Source organism: Streptopelia decaocto, assembly GCF_964273445.1.
Source record: "Streptopelia decaocto genome assembly, chromosome: 4".
Classification (NCBI taxonomy): Eukaryota; Metazoa; Chordata; class Aves; order Columbiformes; family Columbidae; genus Streptopelia; species Streptopelia decaocto.
This window is the reverse complement of record NC_138658.1, coordinates 19,570,849-19,589,975: the sequence shown is the minus strand read 5'-3', so window position 1 is coordinate 19,589,975 and position 19,127 is coordinate 19,570,849. Positions and strand designations below refer to the sequence as shown.

The 19,127-nt window shown below is 39.0% G+C and overlaps 2 protein-coding genes across 2 annotated transcripts in view; one reads left to right on the top strand and one right to left on the bottom strand.

Annotated features, from left to right (window-relative positions):
* The window catches only part of TBC1D9 (TBC1 domain family member 9), a 51,744-nt gene extending 49,981 nt beyond the window's left edge, over positions 1–1,763 (top strand). The window contains exon 21 of the mRNA XM_082052030.1: positions 447–1,763. Within this exon, the coding sequence (XP_081908156.1) occupies positions 447–1,172 (726 nt within the window). The 3' untranslated portion in view covers positions 1,173–1,763. The remainder of the gene's footprint in view (positions 1–446) is intronic.
* A 5,698-nt stretch (positions 1,764–7,461) lies between these two features.
* ELMOD2 (ELMO domain containing 2) lies at positions 7,462–18,943 on the bottom strand. The gene is made up of 9 exons (XM_082051797.1): positions 18,833–18,943; positions 18,468–18,615; positions 17,489–17,517; positions 16,075–16,169; positions 15,202–15,331; positions 14,175–14,308; positions 13,511–13,579; positions 12,200–12,333; positions 7,462–11,764 (listed from the first exon to the last, which is right to left on the bottom strand). Exons 2-9 carry the CDS (start codon positions 18,610–18,612, stop codon positions 11,607–11,609), a joined length of 894 nt encoding a protein of 297 aa, XP_081907923.1. The 5' UTR covers positions 18,613–18,615; positions 18,833–18,943; the 3' UTR covers positions 7,462–11,606.
* Positions 18,944–19,127: the final 184 nt, after the last annotated feature.

The following is a 19,127-nucleotide window of genomic DNA, read 5'->3' as shown; positions in this document are numbered from 1 at the left end:
TTTTGAATTCCAAAAGGCTTGCATCCAACTAACTTACCACTGTCAATTAAAAGAGTGCTGCAGGTCTCTCATTTTTCATTACTTGTCATTAGTTTTATCAGACTCCTAGTTATACTTAGCATAATTTCTACAAGAAAATCCACCAAAATGAATGCTGGGTGCTTCACTGCTCACCCTCTGTTGCCCTCCTGTGGCTGCAGAGAAATACATTTGTCGTATGCTGGAAGTAACATTCAACAGTTTATTCTATATAGCTTTGAGAGAGGAAGCGCATCTGGCTGCCCATAGAATATACTTTCTAGACTACACCCAGATTATTTCCAATTTCAGTTTAATCACACAAACTCTTGTGTCCTGCCTCTGTCCCAAACTTTTAAAAATTATTTACTAGATCTCAGTCTGATTTGTTTCCTGCTCTCTCATTAATGCTGCATCCCTCTGTTTAGGGACAGTTCATTGAACTGTGCAAGACAATGTACAACATGTTCAGCGAAGACCCCAATGAACAAGATCTGTACCACGCTACTGCTGCTGTGACGAGCTTGCTTTTGGAGATAGGTGAGGTTGGTAAGCTCTTCAGTGTGCAGCCCACAAAACAGACAGACAGCAGCAGTACCAACTGCAGCAAGACCATTCCGAGCGAGCTGTTTCAGAAGAAAGAGAACCAGCAGTACCCCCTGGAGAAGCACAAGCCGTTCCAAAGCAGCCTTGTCACCAACGACGAGGAGGCCGTTTGCACCGACAGCACCCTGGGCATGCAGATGGAAGACATTAAGCTGGAAGACTCTTCTCCCAGGGACAACGGGGCCTGTTCTTCCATGCTCATTTCCGATGATGATACAAAAGATGATAGTTCGATGTCCTCCTACTCAGTACTGAGTGCAGGTTCCCATGAAGAAGAAAAGCTGCACTGCGAGGACATCGGTGAAGACACCGTTTTGGTACGGAGCAACCACGCCACTTCTCTTCATAGAAGCACGAGCATTGACAGAGACTGGGCCATTACCTTTGAACAATTTTTAGCCTCCCTTTTGACTGAGCCGGCGCTGGTTAGGTACTTTGACAAGCCTGTGTCCATGATGGCTAGAATTACTAATGCTAAAAACGTAAGGATGATGGGAAAACCGATAACCTCGGCCAGTGACTATGAAATCTCTACTATGTCGGGATAAAAGGCAGTCGAGTTTTCTATTTATTTTTTTTATTAAGTGATTATTAGTACCTGGCACAGGCCCTGGTATTTTCAAAATACGATTGTTTTCACTAATGTGAAAATGTTGCGGTGTAAACTTAACTATCTTGAAGTATAATCACTCTTTCTGTGGAAATGTTACACAAATGCAAATTTTATTCAAAATACAGGAAAATATAACAGTTGTCAGTGAAATGTGTGTATTATTAACCTTGCTGTCAGTATAAAATGGTAAAGATTAGTTCTTAATTTCTACATGTAAACTTAATGCCGGTATTTATGTGCATTTTTAAAATACGTATAGAGAGATCTGATTCTTGGGGAAAAAAAAAAAAAAGAACAAAATGGGAAATACCTAAAATTTAAAGGGACACTGTCAACCTGAACAGGACCTCAGGTGAAATTAAGTTACAGGCAGCATCTCTGGAGGATAATTTTATTTCATATAGCTTTTTTTTTTTTTTTCCCAAAGAGGATAATGGTTTTTAATGTATGTTTCCATTTTTTTTTAATATATGAAAGATCAGTGAAAGCTGCCTGGCTCCTCACTTCCTCTGCTTGAGAGTGGTGCTCTCAAATAAAAGTGAGAAGTCCATCCCAAGCCGAGCTGGCACGTCAGGCAGACGTGGTGAAGTGTGATGATCTCTGTCCCGACAGAAGGCAGAGCCCAGATGCCTTTCCCTGAGTTCAATGGCCGCTGGCTGCACCAAACCCACCAGAGACAAACCCACCAAGAGATCTCCAGCATGACCCTGCCGGGAGCTGTGTTCCTAACCCGTGGACTTGGAAGCTTTGCTGTTGTGCTCCAAAGGCTGCGTGTGCAGGTCCCAGAACAGATTGGTGGAGTCCCTTTTTAAAATCAAAAGCTGTTTTAAAAATTTATATATATATATATATATATATATACACACACTTCTAAGGCTGGATCTACAGCAATTATAGCTTAGCTCTTAAAACTAACCTTTACCACCAACCTATTATATCCTTGTTAGAGAAAAAAAAATAAAAACCTGTATTGCATAAGTCTTCATTTACAACAGTGTAAAGTAGAAGTAATGAAAGAGAAATCTGCAAGATAATGTAACTGAATGTTTAAGTCTTACTGAGAACATGGTCACTTTATATAAAATTAATAGTATCTGGTATCAAGTTACTGAATATGTTAAAATGAGAACTGGAGCACCTGCACTTTGAATCCTTGCTTCTTTTATACAGAAATTCAGGATTTTTTTTTTTAATTTGTTAGCTGTTTTATAATTTGTATTTGTTCGATTCAGGATCATGCCTACATGCCTAATCTTTATTTGCTATTTTGAGAATATTTTCTGCAGAATACTGTTGATTTTTATATATTCCTGTATATTGCATCCATGTAACTTGCAGATTTTTTAGCAGAAGCTATGTTTAATTCTTTTGTTTTAAAAGAATGCTTTTAAACTGTCAGATGAAGTGGTTTTTAACCACAAATAGGTAATGTGAACAAAGTACACTCTGCACAGATTTGATTTTAAACTATTAAAGTCATACTAGAGGGAAAAGTAGGTGATTGTGTTTATTACACAGACAAATGACTTTGTATCTTCAACACCAGAGTTCAGAACAAAAACATTTGTTATTTCCATGCCTGGTTTTGTTTAACAGTTGAATATGTTTAATCCCATCTGCAACAATGCAAGCTTCTCTCACACTATCCAGATCCATTAAACAGTTCTCCCTGCCATGATCACATTTGGTGACAACAATTGTTACTACGTTTTAAGACCCCTGATATTTTATAACCCATCTATGCTTTGCTATAGCTCACTAGGTGTACTTTTAAGACTTTAAATATTAGAATTTTTTTACAGGGTACTTGGTAAGCTGAGATGTCAGCCCCCAAACTGTGGCAGTGACCGAACAGACATGGATGTGCTGTATTCAGTGAATACATATTTTTGAAAGTTACCATCTCACTATTTGTGTGTATATAAAGTTAATCAGCAAAACACAGCTGTTAATTTCTGAGCACTTTGAGTTAGCAGCACTGCTCATATATCCCTTGTCTCAGTCATTTTACTGATGATTTTTGTTTTCCTTTGTTGGGAGAAGAGTTCTTTCCTTTATAGTATAGCCCCGTGTAGACTACATATAACAATACGAAAAAGCAATACAGTGTTTCTCCATATGAGAGTATGCAGATTGTTTGACAGGTGTATCAGATCATGACATTCGAGGCCATAGTCACCATTTTGAAGAATATGACTTGGAGTATTTTAACTGAAGATACCAAAGCCAGAGCAGGATGCTTTATTGTTGTGCCTGGCAGCTGAGTAACTTATCACAGAAGTCTTCAACGCTAAAGGTAAATGTCCATAAGCAGACTGTTGACCTTTTACAGTTTGCAGATCCCTAAAATATTTCTCTTTCTGTCTGTCATGGCAAAGTATATTTAAAGCTATCAGCAATCTTCCACATACCCCTAGAAATGCAGAGACCACAGATGAAAACCATTTATTTATCTGGAAAGGGCTTGACAGCTTTGCTCCACACACCCCACCCGCAGGGCCAGAGGTACAACATACCATGGAAGTTATTTTGCTGTTACAATTCCTGTAATAAGAAAAGGCATTCAAAGGGGATCTCTGTTGTAACAGGAGCCATTTATGCAAGTCAACTTCTTTTTGTTTTGCTCTTGTAGCCTCCTTTCCCTTCCTGAGCATGTCAACAAAGCTCCGAAGTGTAAGCCAGGTCATCTTTAAGAATGGCTTTGCTTAGGTAGCAGCCAGATGAGCATGATTTTCTCTGGATTTTTTTGGGTGAGGCTACTTGCCTGATTAGGGCCACACCAAATGGCCACCTGGCAATTGCCTATTTGTTGGCAAGGTCTGCTGTGACCTTTCCTTTAATAGCCGGGTGGGAGTTGAAGTGAGGAAAGCTACAGAAGGAGATCAACTAACTAGCATACACTGATGTGAAACCTTCAAGAAAAAGTGAGTGAATATTTTTTAAGTCTTATCTGTATGTGTAAGTGTGCTACACAAGCAAGTCAGCATGGCTTTAGAAGTGTCTATGTCTTGTGCTTTGTATGCTTTGAGATAGAGCCTCTTCAGTCTGTGAACTGTAGAGTTTAGTGAGGGTTGTTAGTCTCACAGCCATGGGGGTGGGCACAGGATGGAATCTTCTTTAAAGCTGAAGTCTGGGACTGGACACTGACGTGTGCTGTATGTCTAGCTTGGTAGAAGCCTGGTAGAACAGGGTCCTACCTGCCAAGAGACAGGCAGCAGACGACGGAGGAGGACAAGGTTGCTCTATAGAGCTTTCTCTACTAAAAAAAAAAAAAAAAGCCATAAAGAAATATTCTTCTATTAAGTTTTCTTCTAAACTGTCTTTCAACTTATTCAGGTACTGATGGCATGTGGAATTTCAATGGTACTTACTTCATTGTAGCATCTTGCAGCTCCTGAATTCTAGATGTTAGAGCTGGGTGTTGTGCTTGAGATTTATAAAGGTTTGTGTTAACAAACTTTGTCTCCTTGCTTAAAACTTGTGTATGTGTTGTATTAAATCTACTGAAAATTTGGCATCAAAATCAAAAGAGAAAAGCACCTTTGGGGTTCTCATACAGCGATGCTGGGGCTTCTATTACAGCAAATGTCGTAGGTCAGGTGTTGTGTCATAAATTAAGATGGCAGAGGCTGGTATGGTACATAGGGTGTGGTATGTTATGAGGCTGTGGGAGAGAAAGACAGTGTCCTCAATGCAGTTGGTCAAGCGAAGGGATGGTGCTTTTGCTCAGGAAGCTGTGTAGCCAGGTCTGGTTCTTCAGGTGGGTGCTCTCCAAGCTGCTGGGTCCCTCTTGTCACAGGGTCTTAGTTTTCAGTCTTACAGCAGCATTTTGAAACTGTGATAACTGAGCTTCTCAACAGTGGTTTGAGAAAACAGTTGGAAAAGAGTTTGAATTCTATCAGGATACTCATAGCAATGAAGCAAAGCCGGTGCCCAAATGCTGTAGGCCTACAAACCTGCTTAAATGGAAAAGCAAGAGATGAGAGTTGGCACCTGTGGCTGTCTCGGTGTGTTAGAGGTATGGAGCACAGCTTGCCCAGTCTCCATTAGTTTAGGTTGTGTGCACATTGATAAGTTCCAGTGCTGTTAGTCTCCAACCTTCTGGACTGGACTGTCTGTTCCAGTTCTTGGTACTTCAGTGATGATGAGGTATGTTGTAGCTAGAACAGAATTTATCAGAAATGAAATATAACTGTAAAAAGTACTTGATGTATCAGTTTTTTTAAGAAAAACTGAATAGTCAGGCTTGGACTAAAAGACCTGGAAAAAATGGGAAAATACTAGAGCTCATTGGTATAGATACGTGCTGAGCTGTAATATTATAGCAAGAATGAAACTGATGCAGTTGTGTCTATGACTGAGCCTTATCCTGTGGGTGGAAGAAAATATTTCTTTTATGCTATTTCCATTTCTTTCTACTAGAAGATAGTATTGAGTCAAATGTTCCATACTTCAAGCAGCAATTATAACTTTTAATGTTGATTTAAAATGCTGCTTTACTCAATAGTGAAGATATATGTTAACCCAACAGTAAGTTATTAGAACAAAACTGTGGCAGTAAACATGTTGGAATATGGCTAATAATAAATGTGTGATACACACTGGTATTGGCAGCATCATTGTATAAGGATGTTTCAGTGCTGGGAATACAAGGGATGAAACACAGGAACTTGGCCTTAACTGCCATGCAAGGTGAATGGTGGCAGATAAATTCTCTTTTGATGTGAGATGCTTTGAGATGTTGTTTTTTCCTGTTCTGTGCTTCTGAAGAAGTAAAAGCTGCTACAGATGAGATCACATAGTTTTTATGTAGTGGCACTTTAGTCCACTAATAGAAGTTCAGGAGTAGAAACTAAGGCTGCCTGAGAAATACAAATGGAACTGAAAAAATGAGGAAATAATTCAACATAAATTGTATGGAGATGGAGGCATGGTAGAAGATACAGAGGTAAAAATACTTTCTTGATTTTTAAAAAAATGTGAAAACAAATCAGGGTTTCTCTTTCTCCAGAGAAGTTCTCCAGCTCTCAGTTTCTTACTGGAGTTTTGCTCTCCTAAACAATACTGCTTACACTTTGAGTTAACTCTGAGAGTTAAGTTCTGGATCCTTCAAACAAAACCCTAGTGCTGTTTTGGCCTCTGGTTGGTTTTGGTTTTTCGGGTTTGGTTGTTTTTTGTTTAAAGACAAACAGACAAAAAGCAAGCTTAAAACAGAGCTTCTTTTAAAGTTTCAAGGGCAACTGAAATAAAGGAGTAATAAATCGCTACCACTTGCAGCAGAGTACGGCAGCCTACCTGTGTAATGTTCTCTTGCACTCCATAATAAAAATTCTGGTCCATCACTAAGGAGAGCAGTGTCATTCTCTAGGCAAAGAAACTCAGCAAAACTACTCTCCGCCTCCTCCCAACCCAATGTAGTTTTTGTGTATGCTATGTATCAATGAATGGGGTCTGCCTTCTGTGGTGTGGACCAGATTTGATAAAGGGGATGCTGCTGCCTTCCAAGCCAGGTGTAGAACAAGGTGACCCAATGGCTGGAGAAGGCCCTTGGCTGGCAAAGCGGGAAGCCTCTCCTCGCCACGCACTAATGCCCTTGGTGCGTGCGATGCGCCGGAGCTGTGACTCTGCTTAGTGGTGACAGGCTGACAAAGGCCGGGACAGTGAGGGAGTGTTAAAGGCCATAATCCACACAATTTCATAATGTGTGTCAAACTCGGGCTTTCCCACTGTACAACTTCCTGTTACAACAGATAAGAGATTTTATGTGAACCTGTATGTAATAGTGTTTCTCTACAGTATCAGATTAATTTGAAGAGTTACATGCTTTTTGTATGCATCTCTCAGATTTAAATCCTGTTCCTTTCTTCTGGTGTTTGATTTAAGGTACATACTTTGGATGATGATTTAAAAACTAGAAAATGTGAGCCAGCTAGCATGTTCCAGCTGTTGTTTTTTTCCAGTTCAGCTTCCACATATGCAGATGTTCTGCCACCTACCATTTCAAGAGTTTGTCCTATAGTGTTATTAGAAAAGGCACAAATGCAAGCCCAGTACAGGAACCTTAGAGACCTCTACACAAGCTATTAGAGCTGGAGAAGAGAAAATAAAACAAAAAAGGGTAAAGCTTTTCCTCATATCATAGTGCATGTGCAAGAACTGAGAGCATGGCTAACTGCAGACTCTTATGTTTTCCAGTAGGCCATAACACACTAATGTAGACAATATTTTGGAATAACTCGTTCTTTATTTGCCACCATTGTAAACATCTCTTTCCATTACACAGACATCACAGTTTACATTATTGCTTTTATATTGTGGTAAACAGAAATTTCTATTAGTATGCAGCTATCTAAGCACAGTGTGATAAGAAGAAACAGCCCAAAAGCTGTCTTGGGCTGTTTTTTTTCTTCTTTAGCAAAAGACAATGTATAGACGGGCACAAGAAACATCAGTCCAAAGATTGATCACCATTATACTACAGCAACACAGAACAAGTATGACAGAGAGAAACAACAGGTTACATCTCTACCACTCATACACTAGCAGTATTTTCAAGAATACTGACTGCTCAACTCCCACTTAACTAAATGCGAAGTTTTTCATCATGGCAATTCTTAAAGCTGACCAATAGCTTTATGTAAAATGTTTATTTAAACTAGGATGGACAATCTGGAAAATGAATGCTTGGGGCTTTGTGTGTGTTTAATTTTTATGGGTTTTTTTGCTTTTTGAAAGAGTGAAAATCCAAAACTATTTGTGTGGTGCTTTAATCAGCCCCTTTTTTCCTATTTTCCCTTAGGACAAAAGGCCCTATTTTTTACACTGATCTATTGGACAACAAAAGCACCACCAGGTTAAAAACATTCCCCGTTTCTTTCTTCCTAAGTAGCACTGTCTTCAAATCATGCTTTCCAATTGAGTTGGTTACTCATGAAGCAATGCGTTTACTTATTGAAAGTCCAGATTTTACTTTTGCTTATTCTAAACTACTTATCTTCAGATTAATTTGTTCATGGAGTAGCACCAGGTTTCAAGCATACACTAAACAACCAAGTGGAGGTAGTTTCTTAAGTAGTTGTTACAAGAAAACCAAAAAATTTAGAGAACCACCTTGTTGTCTTCAGTGTTATTGATTTACTTTTGTTCTAAAACTACTATTGCATATAAGCTTTCACATAGTGAATGCTTTAAAGAGGCAGCAAGTTAGAAAACTAACAATATTTGCAAGTTCCAATAAGACAATACATACTTTAAAACATGACAGTTAATAAATAAGAGAATTTACTGAGGTTTTAAGAGTCTCAGAATAAACCACAAGCAACATGTTCTGATGTTAAACAAATTGATTATATCAACTTGCAGAAAGGTGGCCTACCTCCATTTTCAGTCTTCCGCAACCTTAGGATTGTCACCCTACAACAGGTAGTATAAAATACCACTGACGAGCAACGCATAGTTCCCTTCCCTAGACATGATTTTACTTTTTTCCATATATTCTAGCTAGCACCATAATACAATTATCCTACGACTAGCGCAAAACAGGGAAACCCAGGACTAGTCTACACATAGCAGAGTGACTCCAAGATAGGACAGGGTTAGTGATCCTACAGAACTTCATGCAAATTCTAACCGTTTACTGGCAAAGTGTATTGGAGCCTAACACAAATGTTCACCTTAATTACCACACACAAACTAATGTATTTCCATGTATCTCACTCATCTAATGATGGTTGACTTTTTTCCTTGTATACTGCCACAGTTTACTCCCAGCTCATGCTCCAATATTTTAAAAAAACAAGGCAACGAAGACGCATCTCACATCGGGCTTAATCTACATTTTACACTAAAATGCCTTTGGTTTGTGATAGAAAATGTGAAACTTTAAAAACCTCAGCAGTAGTTAAATGTCAGTCTTGTAGTGAACAAGGAGCCAAGAGGAGGGTGTAAGTTATTTCTGCAACTGTTGCCAAAAAAAAGTTTGCAGACTCTAGCACAGGAGAGTGTTTTAGAGAGGTGGCTCAAGCGATTTCCTTGTTAGCAAGGAGGAGATGAAAATAAAGAATGGGATCTTCTTTCCTGCTGCTGCTAAACATATTGGGGTCACTGCTGAAATTCAAGAAGTCAGTCTCACACTGATTATCTAACAAGCAACAGCAACAATAATTAACCAAGGAAGACAAACACAAAAGAAGCTGGGGCTAGAAAATAACAGGCAACTAACTTCTGGGAAAGAGTGCACGTTCCACTTCCCTCCTCAGCCTTTAGGAATTCCTGGTACCTCCAAGGGTCAGAGAAAAAGCTCCACTGTGGGATGTGAATCTCACAGCGCTCCCCATAAGATCTCCCCTTTTTCAATAGTGAGAATTACAGGACCCAAGTACCTGGAAGTAGCAAAAGAACTTGGCTTCTTGCAGTCAGTTTTGTAGCTAATCTAGTCAATTTAGCTGTTCAGCCAACAAACCATGGCATAACCATAAATACTCTCTCTACAAGCATCTTCAGGTTACCTTTTTCTTTTTTTTTTTTTTAGTTGAATAGCATCAACCCAACACAGATGAGATGAACCATTCTCTGCCCTGCACATGTTAAACTCAAGAATTAATTCTCATTTATATCTAATGTACAAAAATAAACCAGAACTGTGTTACTTCCTATATACTATCTACCCTGATGAGGACTTTTCCCACACATAGGAGAACACCAACATTTAAGGGATCAAGAGCAACGGGGTGTCTGCAGCACAAGAAATCACTAATTACACAATACAGACTCACAGAATAACTGAGGTTGGAAGGCACCTCTGGAGATACCGACTCCAATCTGCTGCCCAAAGCTGGGTGGCCTAAATCAGGCTGCTGAGGACCATGGCCAGTTGGGTTTTGAGTATCTCCAAGGAGATGGAATATTACATATTAGAATCATACATCTAATACTTATGTAGTGTAACATCACCCCTTGCAAAAGGGGTTTGTCTCTTTTCTTCTCTGTTCGGTGTTTGTATTCTTCGGGAATCTCTTAATGAATAGTCATTGACTAGAAGTTAAGTAATTTACCCGAGATTATAAAAAAGAAAACTAAAAACAAATGAAAGCTTCTCTTAGGATACAAATTTTGTGCCACTGTGTGCTATTTAGGTATATACTGAAAAAGTCTTTCCCAAATAACTCAAGCTTCTAAGGCTATCATCTGGTTACAGAATCAAAATAAAACACTGATTGAATAAAGCAGAAGGCACTTATTTAATAGTAGGTTTTAGAAAATGAAGTGATGGTCATACCAAATCTGTTTAAAGTTGCTTAAAGCAATAATTAGTCACAATATAGATATGAAGCCCTATTGACTAGATTGTCTGAGGATGCCGACATTAAGGAACATGGTGCAGCTGCATCCTTTCCATGGAAAACACATCTTTGTTAGAAACTTGTACTCAGATATGAATTTATGTTTACAAAATAGGGATCACGGCTGCAAAAAAGGTTTTTAATGAGTGAATTCCATAATAGGTCTAAACTAACTCTCTTGTTCTTCCCATTGAGAACACTCCATTAGCTACTAAAGGAAAGGGCTGACAACAGATGCAAAGTCAAGCAGCTTAAGCAACTGAAGTCAGATTAGAAAGAACTGAAAACTTTTACAGTAGGAAATTTTTTAGGAGTGGCTTTAGTCTGAGGATTTGATCCTCACACTGATTTGTGGTTCTTTCTGTTTGCAAGCTAAGCTTTTTCCAAACATAGGAATTTGCTGGTATAAATCCATAGATGAAAAAACTTCCTTAGTCAGAAGTAATTTCTAGTAAGTACCATCAGTACGTTGCTGGATTACACCTCTTCTCCAAAATCATAAGTGACCAATACATCACTTTCATGGACCTCTTAATTTCAGAGAAATTTAACATTAACAAGTGAACTACCAACTACATGTACAGAACAAGAATGCAAAAAGTCTAAAACCAGAGTAATTTCAACTAAAACAGGATTTTAAAAGACAATATAAACAGTCAAACCTATTAATGAAAAACATGACACACCATAAATACCTGCTTCATGTTCCTGCACCAAGTAGTATAAAAGAAATTGTGAAAACAAGGGATTCAGAGGCTCTTCAGATTTGTGGATTGTTTTTTGTGTTGGTTTGTTGGGTTTTATGTTTTTTTTCTTTTTCTTTTTTTAATAAAGCTGTCCTTTGGAGAATAGCATATAAAGAGCTGTAAACAGAGGTTGATTGTCCAAGCTTTCTTAACTGAATTTTGATATTTTTTTTAAATGTAAAAAAAGTTCTGTTGTTAAACAGTTTTTGGCGAACCATGCAAAACCTCCATCCAAATCCATAATTCCATTTTTGACACAGAACCTCATCAACTGCAGAGGAGTTAATGTTCCTTTCTATTTTGTAAGGTTAGTACCACGTTATAATCCAGGAGTAGTCCCTTAATTTTTTCATGGAATTTCTCTCTGTACTGGTTGAAGTGCATAATGCTTTCTGGTTCTTCTTCAAACCAGAATTTGTCAAACTCATAAACCAGATAACCTGTGAAGAAAACAAAACACAGATCAGGAAACATGCCCTCCACAATTTTCTGCCTTGACCTGGCTAGAACCAGAATGATCCTTTAGACCAGGGTGTCAAACTCATTTTCATCGGGGGGGCACATCAGCCTCACAGTTGCCTTCAGAGGGCCAAATGTAATTTTAGGCCTGTATAAATGTAAGACTAGTTACATTGCTAACTACTTTAGACTATACTCAATCCCTTAAAATAGGGAGTGTCCCATCTTGGTCAACAGCAAGCTTTTGGACACTATAATAATGAATTAAAAGAGAAAAATCTGCAAAGAGTGAATTTTCAGGTGGTAATCTCTGTGGCTAGTGAGAGAAGAATGGAAATGCACTCAAAAAAACCCCAAAACTCTAGGTTGTAGGCCTCCCGCTGGGAATCTGTACTGAGGAAACTACACATACTCACAGTAAAACTGATGGAAGTGCTCCATCTGTGGCAACCCGGACACCACGTTGTACAGGTGAGGCTTTAAAGCACCACTCTTGAGTAAGCTGTACGCCATTTCTGTCAGATTGATTCCAACTATTGCATAAGAATATCTGCAACGCCAATCATAGGTCATGGTTTACTTGGGGATAGGACTTAAAAGCTTCCGAGAAACAGTCTGCATTAGGGTAAGTCAGTTTTTCCTATGACACATGTTGACAAGCTGACTCTGACCTACAGACCACTCTTTCCAGTCCCTGGTGCATCCAGCCATGTTAAAGTTATTTAAAAACTCTGGTTTCGTATACAATAGTATGACAAATGCCTCCATTAGGCAATAATAAGATGGTAAGGATAATAAACATTGACCTAAATTTGCTCATTTGAAATCATTACATCTGCTGGAATATTAAAAATGAAACAAAAATGTTACAGTATAAATGGAATAAGTTTCTCAACTTGTTCTTCAAACTGAAAAAAATATCTTTTTCTGTTGCATGATACAGAAAGCACCATAATATAAATTCTTAAAAAATCAAATGTTTCTGAGCAAAGAGAAAAAAAGAGGATTAGTTTGGGTCAATGACATGGGCACTTAATCAATTTAAATGTCTCAGCTATCCTATTCATGTCTTAGTTGCACAAGGTAATCTTATTTACAATCAAAGTTATGAAGTTTCCCATTCTTGATAGGTGATTGAGTTAACTGGGGACTGGATGGATCAGATGATATACACAGGTTTACCAGCTTTCCTCTGTATCTCGCTGGTTTTGAAGTAAATTTCCCTGTAAACTGAACTAAATGTTTTAATATGCAAAGTGTTGAACTTTAACTTTGTTTTTGGAAAACAAAAAACCATCTCTTTGTAGGTGCTTATTACAGAACAGAAACCTAGCAAAAAAAAAAAAGAGCCCTTAAGAGAGAATCTATACCATTCCAACATGGCATCAGTAAGGTGAAAAACAAGTATTCATTCCTAAACATAGTCTAAGCCTATTACAAATAAAGCTAACTCTGATGTTAAAGGTGTCCACTGTGTTAACCGAAGATAATATTTTGCAACATTTCAAGTCTATTCTGAAAAAAACCTGCACATAGTTCCCAACCTGAAATTCATTTCTGTGTTCAGTTTCCCAAGCCCTTCTACTTTGACCCTTTTTCATCCTTTAATGCAGTGGGGCGGGGGAAACCCACAAATATTTTCCTCTTTATTTTCAGGAAGCATACTTGGCAGTCTTCACATGAGCTCTTACACAGAATAGGCCAGAAAAAGTCATATAGTGACTTACCCCAGCTTTGGGTGATTTGAATGAGAAAGGACCTCTCGAGCTTCATTGCTGTAATGCTTACTAAAATACCTGTCAGTGTAAAATGGTATCTCCCATTATTTTTCTTAAGTTCATAAAAAAAAAAAGTGTTTAACATAAATGTATAGCTTTAAACTAAAGCTGAATACTACTCTGTACTGAAAAACAGCACAAAATGAAAACCAAGGAAAAGTTAGCAAAACAAAATATATTCAGTATGAGCAAGTACAGTAAGAAAAAAGTCTGATCTGAACATCAAATAGGAAGTTTACCCAAGTCCACGAATTAGCTCAGAAAAGTTATGTAAACCTGTTTTTTGTCATTACAGTAACTAATTCAGGAATTCTAAAAGCTTTTGATGAGTTACTTTCTAAGTTATAACCTATCAAATCTATCATGACAACAAAACATAAGGTGACTTGGGCAACTTTCTGTTTTTACCCTCACTTGTTGTCCTCTACTCAACCACGTTTACAGATGTTCAGCCACTAGAAATATTGACTTATTTAGAAAATGCTGGTTTTCACTGTACAGAAGCCACCATTTCTATTTGCTTCTATTTGGTCTTTACTAGAAACAGCATCAACTAGAGAAAATACATAGGTAATGAAAATTATTTGCAATAGAAATATTTCTTTTCACTTACACCAGATTCACTAATCCCAGCAGGCCCATTCCTCTGAAGTCTGTTTTAGGATCATCACCTTGGAAGCCAATGTCACACCACTGCTTGCTGACCCTGGCCTTCAGCTTCTCCTGAGGCATCAGCAAATTCCAAAGCTGCACAAATATGCATCCACGTTATGCACAGCTGCTAAATATTCCAAGTCACATAATTCAGAATACTTGCTGATGCACAACAGAAACTATTCACCATGGAACAGGATACAACATGCAGGCTGCTCTTTTCCGTTAGTGGCAATCTGGAGTCATACTACAATGGCTTATTTCAGCAGTTATGAAAATTATTACATTTAACATTAAATATTATTATTTTCCTTCAGGGACAAAGCCACTGTATTAACACTAAAGAAGCAAAGACTTGTTTTACTTCAGAAATTAATGTATGTGCCATTTTCTGATAGGATAGCTATAAACTGAAATATAAATTCCCACTGAGCCCTTACTTAACACATCAAAGTTGGGACTTGCAAAGCAAGTTGAGATGATTATGAAAGGCTAAGAAAATGACATGGTAATATATTTGCACAATAGAAGCTATTTAAAAAAGCCTCAAGCAGTATTCTAGTATTTGCTTGCTATTATTTATTGTTACCTTAAACTGTCCTCTTTGACATTGACCGGAATACAGTAATAAGAAAACACTATTGTCTTTTTTATTTAGTAATGATTGGTTTGCAGTTAGACATGTGCAAGAGGTTAAATATCTTTATAGTTATGATCCTTCAGTGACCCCTTACAAAATTATTTTACTATTTATGTGGTGTTATGTCTGATTTCACACAAAATAATACCAGTGCAAGTAACTCTAGTTTACATTTTTTTTCCTTTGATGTTGCATTGTAATACGTCACTTCTGTAATAGTTTAGCAGCTCACAGTACAAAAGAGCTTTAAACAGGCCAACTGGTAAGAATACTACGAATAAATTAAGTTCTTCAAGATGTTAGACTTGAGGGGGGGAAGCTTTCGTATTTAAAAGATTATTTTTACCTCAATTAACTGTTCCTCATGTTCCTTGTTATCTGAATCATATGGGACCTTCCTCAGATCTTCTACATTCAAATAAAGCTTTGTATAACCTGATATCTGCAGTAAGGAGATATGCAGATTTGTCTTAAACCTGAAATAATAACAAAATACCACACAGCAGCTATTAAGAGGCATAGTTAGCCAAGTATTCTTACTTGAACTACAAGATAAGACTCTTATTATGTTAACAAAATGTAAACACTAGAATTGGGAAGTGCTTTATGTTCATCTTTCAAACTGCAGCATATTTGTTAAGTATACTGCTATACAGATCTTATTTCTACTTTAAAAAAACTCTTAGCTGATTGCAGTGCTGCGCAGCCAGGCACTACTCAAATTATGGAAGCTGGGAAAAAAACTTAACTAAAACCTTAAAAGTCTTCAAGTCAAACTCTGTCAGAAATACTTATAGCTTCAAATAAGCATTTCATTACACTTTAAAATTTTTACTATTCACAATTTTTCCTCTCAATTGCTCATAATTACTTATGCAGGTGAACACAAACATTAATCAGGCACCACTATACTTCTCAAATATATGTAAGCAATTATATAGTTCATGTAATCAACCTATACAATAATCATATTACTCAGATAAGGAGCAACACAATGGATCTGCAAGATAGAGATGCAGTTATCCCAAATCCGTGTCAATTAAAACTTTGCGATTTAGATTCAAGAACTGAAGAGGACAAAACCATAATTTTTCTAACTTCATTCTAAAGACTTGTGCTCCATGGCCTACATATTGTACCAGATTCAGCAACTGCATGAATGCACCAAAATGTCAGAATTTTCTGCCATGAAGAAGTTGTATTCAGGTTCCAAACGTACCCTGTATCCTCCTCTTTTATCTTCTTCGCTTTCATTATGTCTCTGACACATTTCTCCACTTCAGCTTCTTCAACATGTACAGCATTTCTTAAAACCTAGGAAGTTAACACAGTAAAAGACCTCATGAGGAATGTAGAAATCAATCCTCTACTTTATTCTTATTTCTCAGCCTATGTATACCTGCCATGTATACTTTACTATAAAAGGAGAGCAGTCCATTTATCGCAAATGTTTACAATGGGGTCAAACTGTATATAAAGATCTGCAATAATTACATAAAAGCATAATTGTAACTTTGTCAGACTGTAAACATTGCTTGTACAGGTGTCCCATTAAGAATAAATAGAAAGCTCAAGAGTTGCTTAATCAAGGTCTCATTTGCTTTCAATGCTGAACTGAAACACGTTTCTCCTAACATAACTAAAACAAACACAGCTCTTGGGGGGCAAGTGATAAAACTTCAACAAGGAAATAATGCTTCAGAATTAGAAGACAGCTAATGAAGTTGAGGTTTCAATGCTGGGTGAAACAAAAGAACTTCATGTAAGACACTGCCGTTGTGAGGCCTTTCTAAAGGGCAAATACTGGTCATGATAATTATACACTGCCCATCTAAAACCACTTCATGACAGTTTCACTTTGTCTTGTAAACTTTCTATGGTTGCAACACATCGCTTCATACAATTCATGCTAACACCAAAGCAGCAAGCAAAAGCTAAGTCTTTTAAAACTGAACATTAATATATTTGATATAATAATTGAATCAAGAGACACTAAAAGACCCACCCTACCCTGTGCTCTACTGCAACAAAGATGCTCGTGGTAGTTACTAATTCAGTCTCAACATCACGTTGCAGTGATCAGCTAGAAAAAGGGAGAATGCACAGTCACCTCACTGTCTAAAGAGGAAAAGTTTTCCTCAAGATACACAGATGTGAGGGTTTAAAGTCTTAGCTGATGTCTAACTGCCACAGAACAACGGGAAGGAGCTTGTCAGTTAAACGTGTACTGCATTAAATTTTTTTCAATGACTCAAGATGCTATTGTATATACTGCATTTAATTGCTTTATCCATATCACTTATCCACATGACGTTTCTGGTTTCTACAAAAACAGTAAGAGATTGTTGTGGCAGGGAAAACTGACCCTCTCCAGGCACAGCAGCTCTATATAATGACTTGTCTGACTTGCCGCTAGTGAGCATGTAATCTTTCAGAGAGATGGAAACAAACTTTTGAAGGGATATGGGGTTATTTTTGAGAAAACCTGACTACCCCTAGCACAGAGAACCCAAAATGCTATTCTATCCTCTCTGCCTTTTATTCCTCTACTTTTCTTCACCTTCCAAAAGTAAATGCACACATTCTTTTCAGGCAGCTCTCTCTGAAATAGTTTAATTTCTAGTATCTTTTACCTTGTTCTTTGATGATTTCAGTGAATGTTCTGCAATCCAAAAAAAAAAAAAAAAAAGTAAATGTCAGAATTAAATTGAACTGAATTATTTTAAATAATGGACAATATGTGTTCTTGTGGCAGATATTATAAAATTTTGTGTCCATTTTACACATATAATTAATCAAAATTACTCAATCTTAAAATCAACAGGTATCAGGTAATGCAAAAATCTTAATTTACACAGTTAGGGTCTTCTTATAATCCTCAAATACAATGCTGAAAATAGACTGGGATTTTCTACAACATGGATCAATTACATGTACAAAAACTAAGATTAATTTGAAAAGGTGTCGAGATAAAAATATCTCCATTTTTTTTTATTCTTATAAATCATTTTGTGTTGTTTACTAGAGAATAAGGAAACAAAGACACTTCATCAAGCTATTGTTAAAATGGCAAAAGCTACAATCAGTTTCTTAAATTACTTTTTTAGATCAAAATTCTGCATCAAGCAGCCTTGTGCATTCACTCACTCCTCCTTCCCCCCATAAAATGTGTTCATGTATTTTCTGTGTCACTTTTTTAATAACAGGAAGGCAAAAACATACCCAAAGTGATGAGAAGACTCGGGGCGGGGGGGGGGGGGCGGAAATACAGTATTTGTTTTGTGCTTTGAAGCTAATCCGAATTACCTTATCAAGCTGGCAAGGAAATTATATGGGCCATTCAGATTTAAAACTCTGATAGGGTAGCCAGGAAGCGGGGAGCTGTGAAAACACGATCCACGGGATGCACACTGCGGTCGGGACAGGTGCTGGTTTCCAACTATTGCTTTTCACGACGCTTATAAAGATCTAAGTCCCCCTTTAACGGTGCCCGTGTGTATATAAGGTTCGCAAGCCCCAGCGCTGCCTCTTCGCCCCTCTCGCCAAGCGGCACTGCGGTGGTGACCGATGGTGTTCTGACCGTGCCCGCCCCGTCCCTCCCCGCCCCGGTACCTATGCCCAGCGCCCGCTGCGCGCCGGCCTTCGAGCCGCCGAGGACGCGCTGCAGTTCGCATTTCCCGGTCAGCAGCCTCAGGATCCACTTCAGCCAGAACCGAAAGTAGCTGCTGTACAGGAACCCCCACAGGCACGCCAGCATCTTCTGCGGGAGCAAGGACACGCGTTAGCAGGAGGGGCGGCGGCCCCCGGCGGCACCGCGCTCCCCGCTCCGCTACCGCCGCCCCCGCAGCACCCCCCGGCCGGGCCCTCCGTGAGCCTCGCGCTCACGAGCCGTTAACAGTCGGCGCGCCGGGAGGCCGCGCAGCCGTTGGGCCGCAGCCGGGTGGGCCCCGCCGCGGCGGGGCTGGAGGAACGCGCACCTGCGCGGACAGCGCGGAGCGCGGCCGCCCCGCGCCCACCCCGGCGGAGACCTAGCGGCGCCCGGCCGCCCCCCGCATCCTCCCGCCGGAAGCCGCCGCTCGCCTTCCCCGACCTGGAAGTGATGGCGGGGCAGGACGGAAGTGCTGGGCGGGAGCGGCGTTCCCCGGCCCGGTGGCTCTTACCGGCCGTGCCGCGCACGCTCCTCCGAGGCCCGTAACGGCGCGGGGCGCTGCGGGCACCGGTTGCCCGTTCCACTCCTTCGCCTGGCCGGCCGCGGCGTGCCCCGGGACCGGG

Coding starts and splice junctions, on each gene's coding strand:
- ELMOD2 (XM_082051797.1), bottom strand. CDS start 18,612: ATGCTGGCGTGCCTGTGGGGGTTCCTGTACAGCAGCTACTTTCGGTTC. Junction 15,332..16,074: donor ATAAAAGAGGAGGATACAGG/GTACGTTTGGAA, acceptor TTATTATTTCAG/GTTTAAGACAAATCTGCATA. Junction 11,765..12,199: donor GCACTTCCATCAGTTTTACT/GTGAGTATGTGT, acceptor TTTTCTTCACAG/GTTATCTGGTTTATGAGTTT.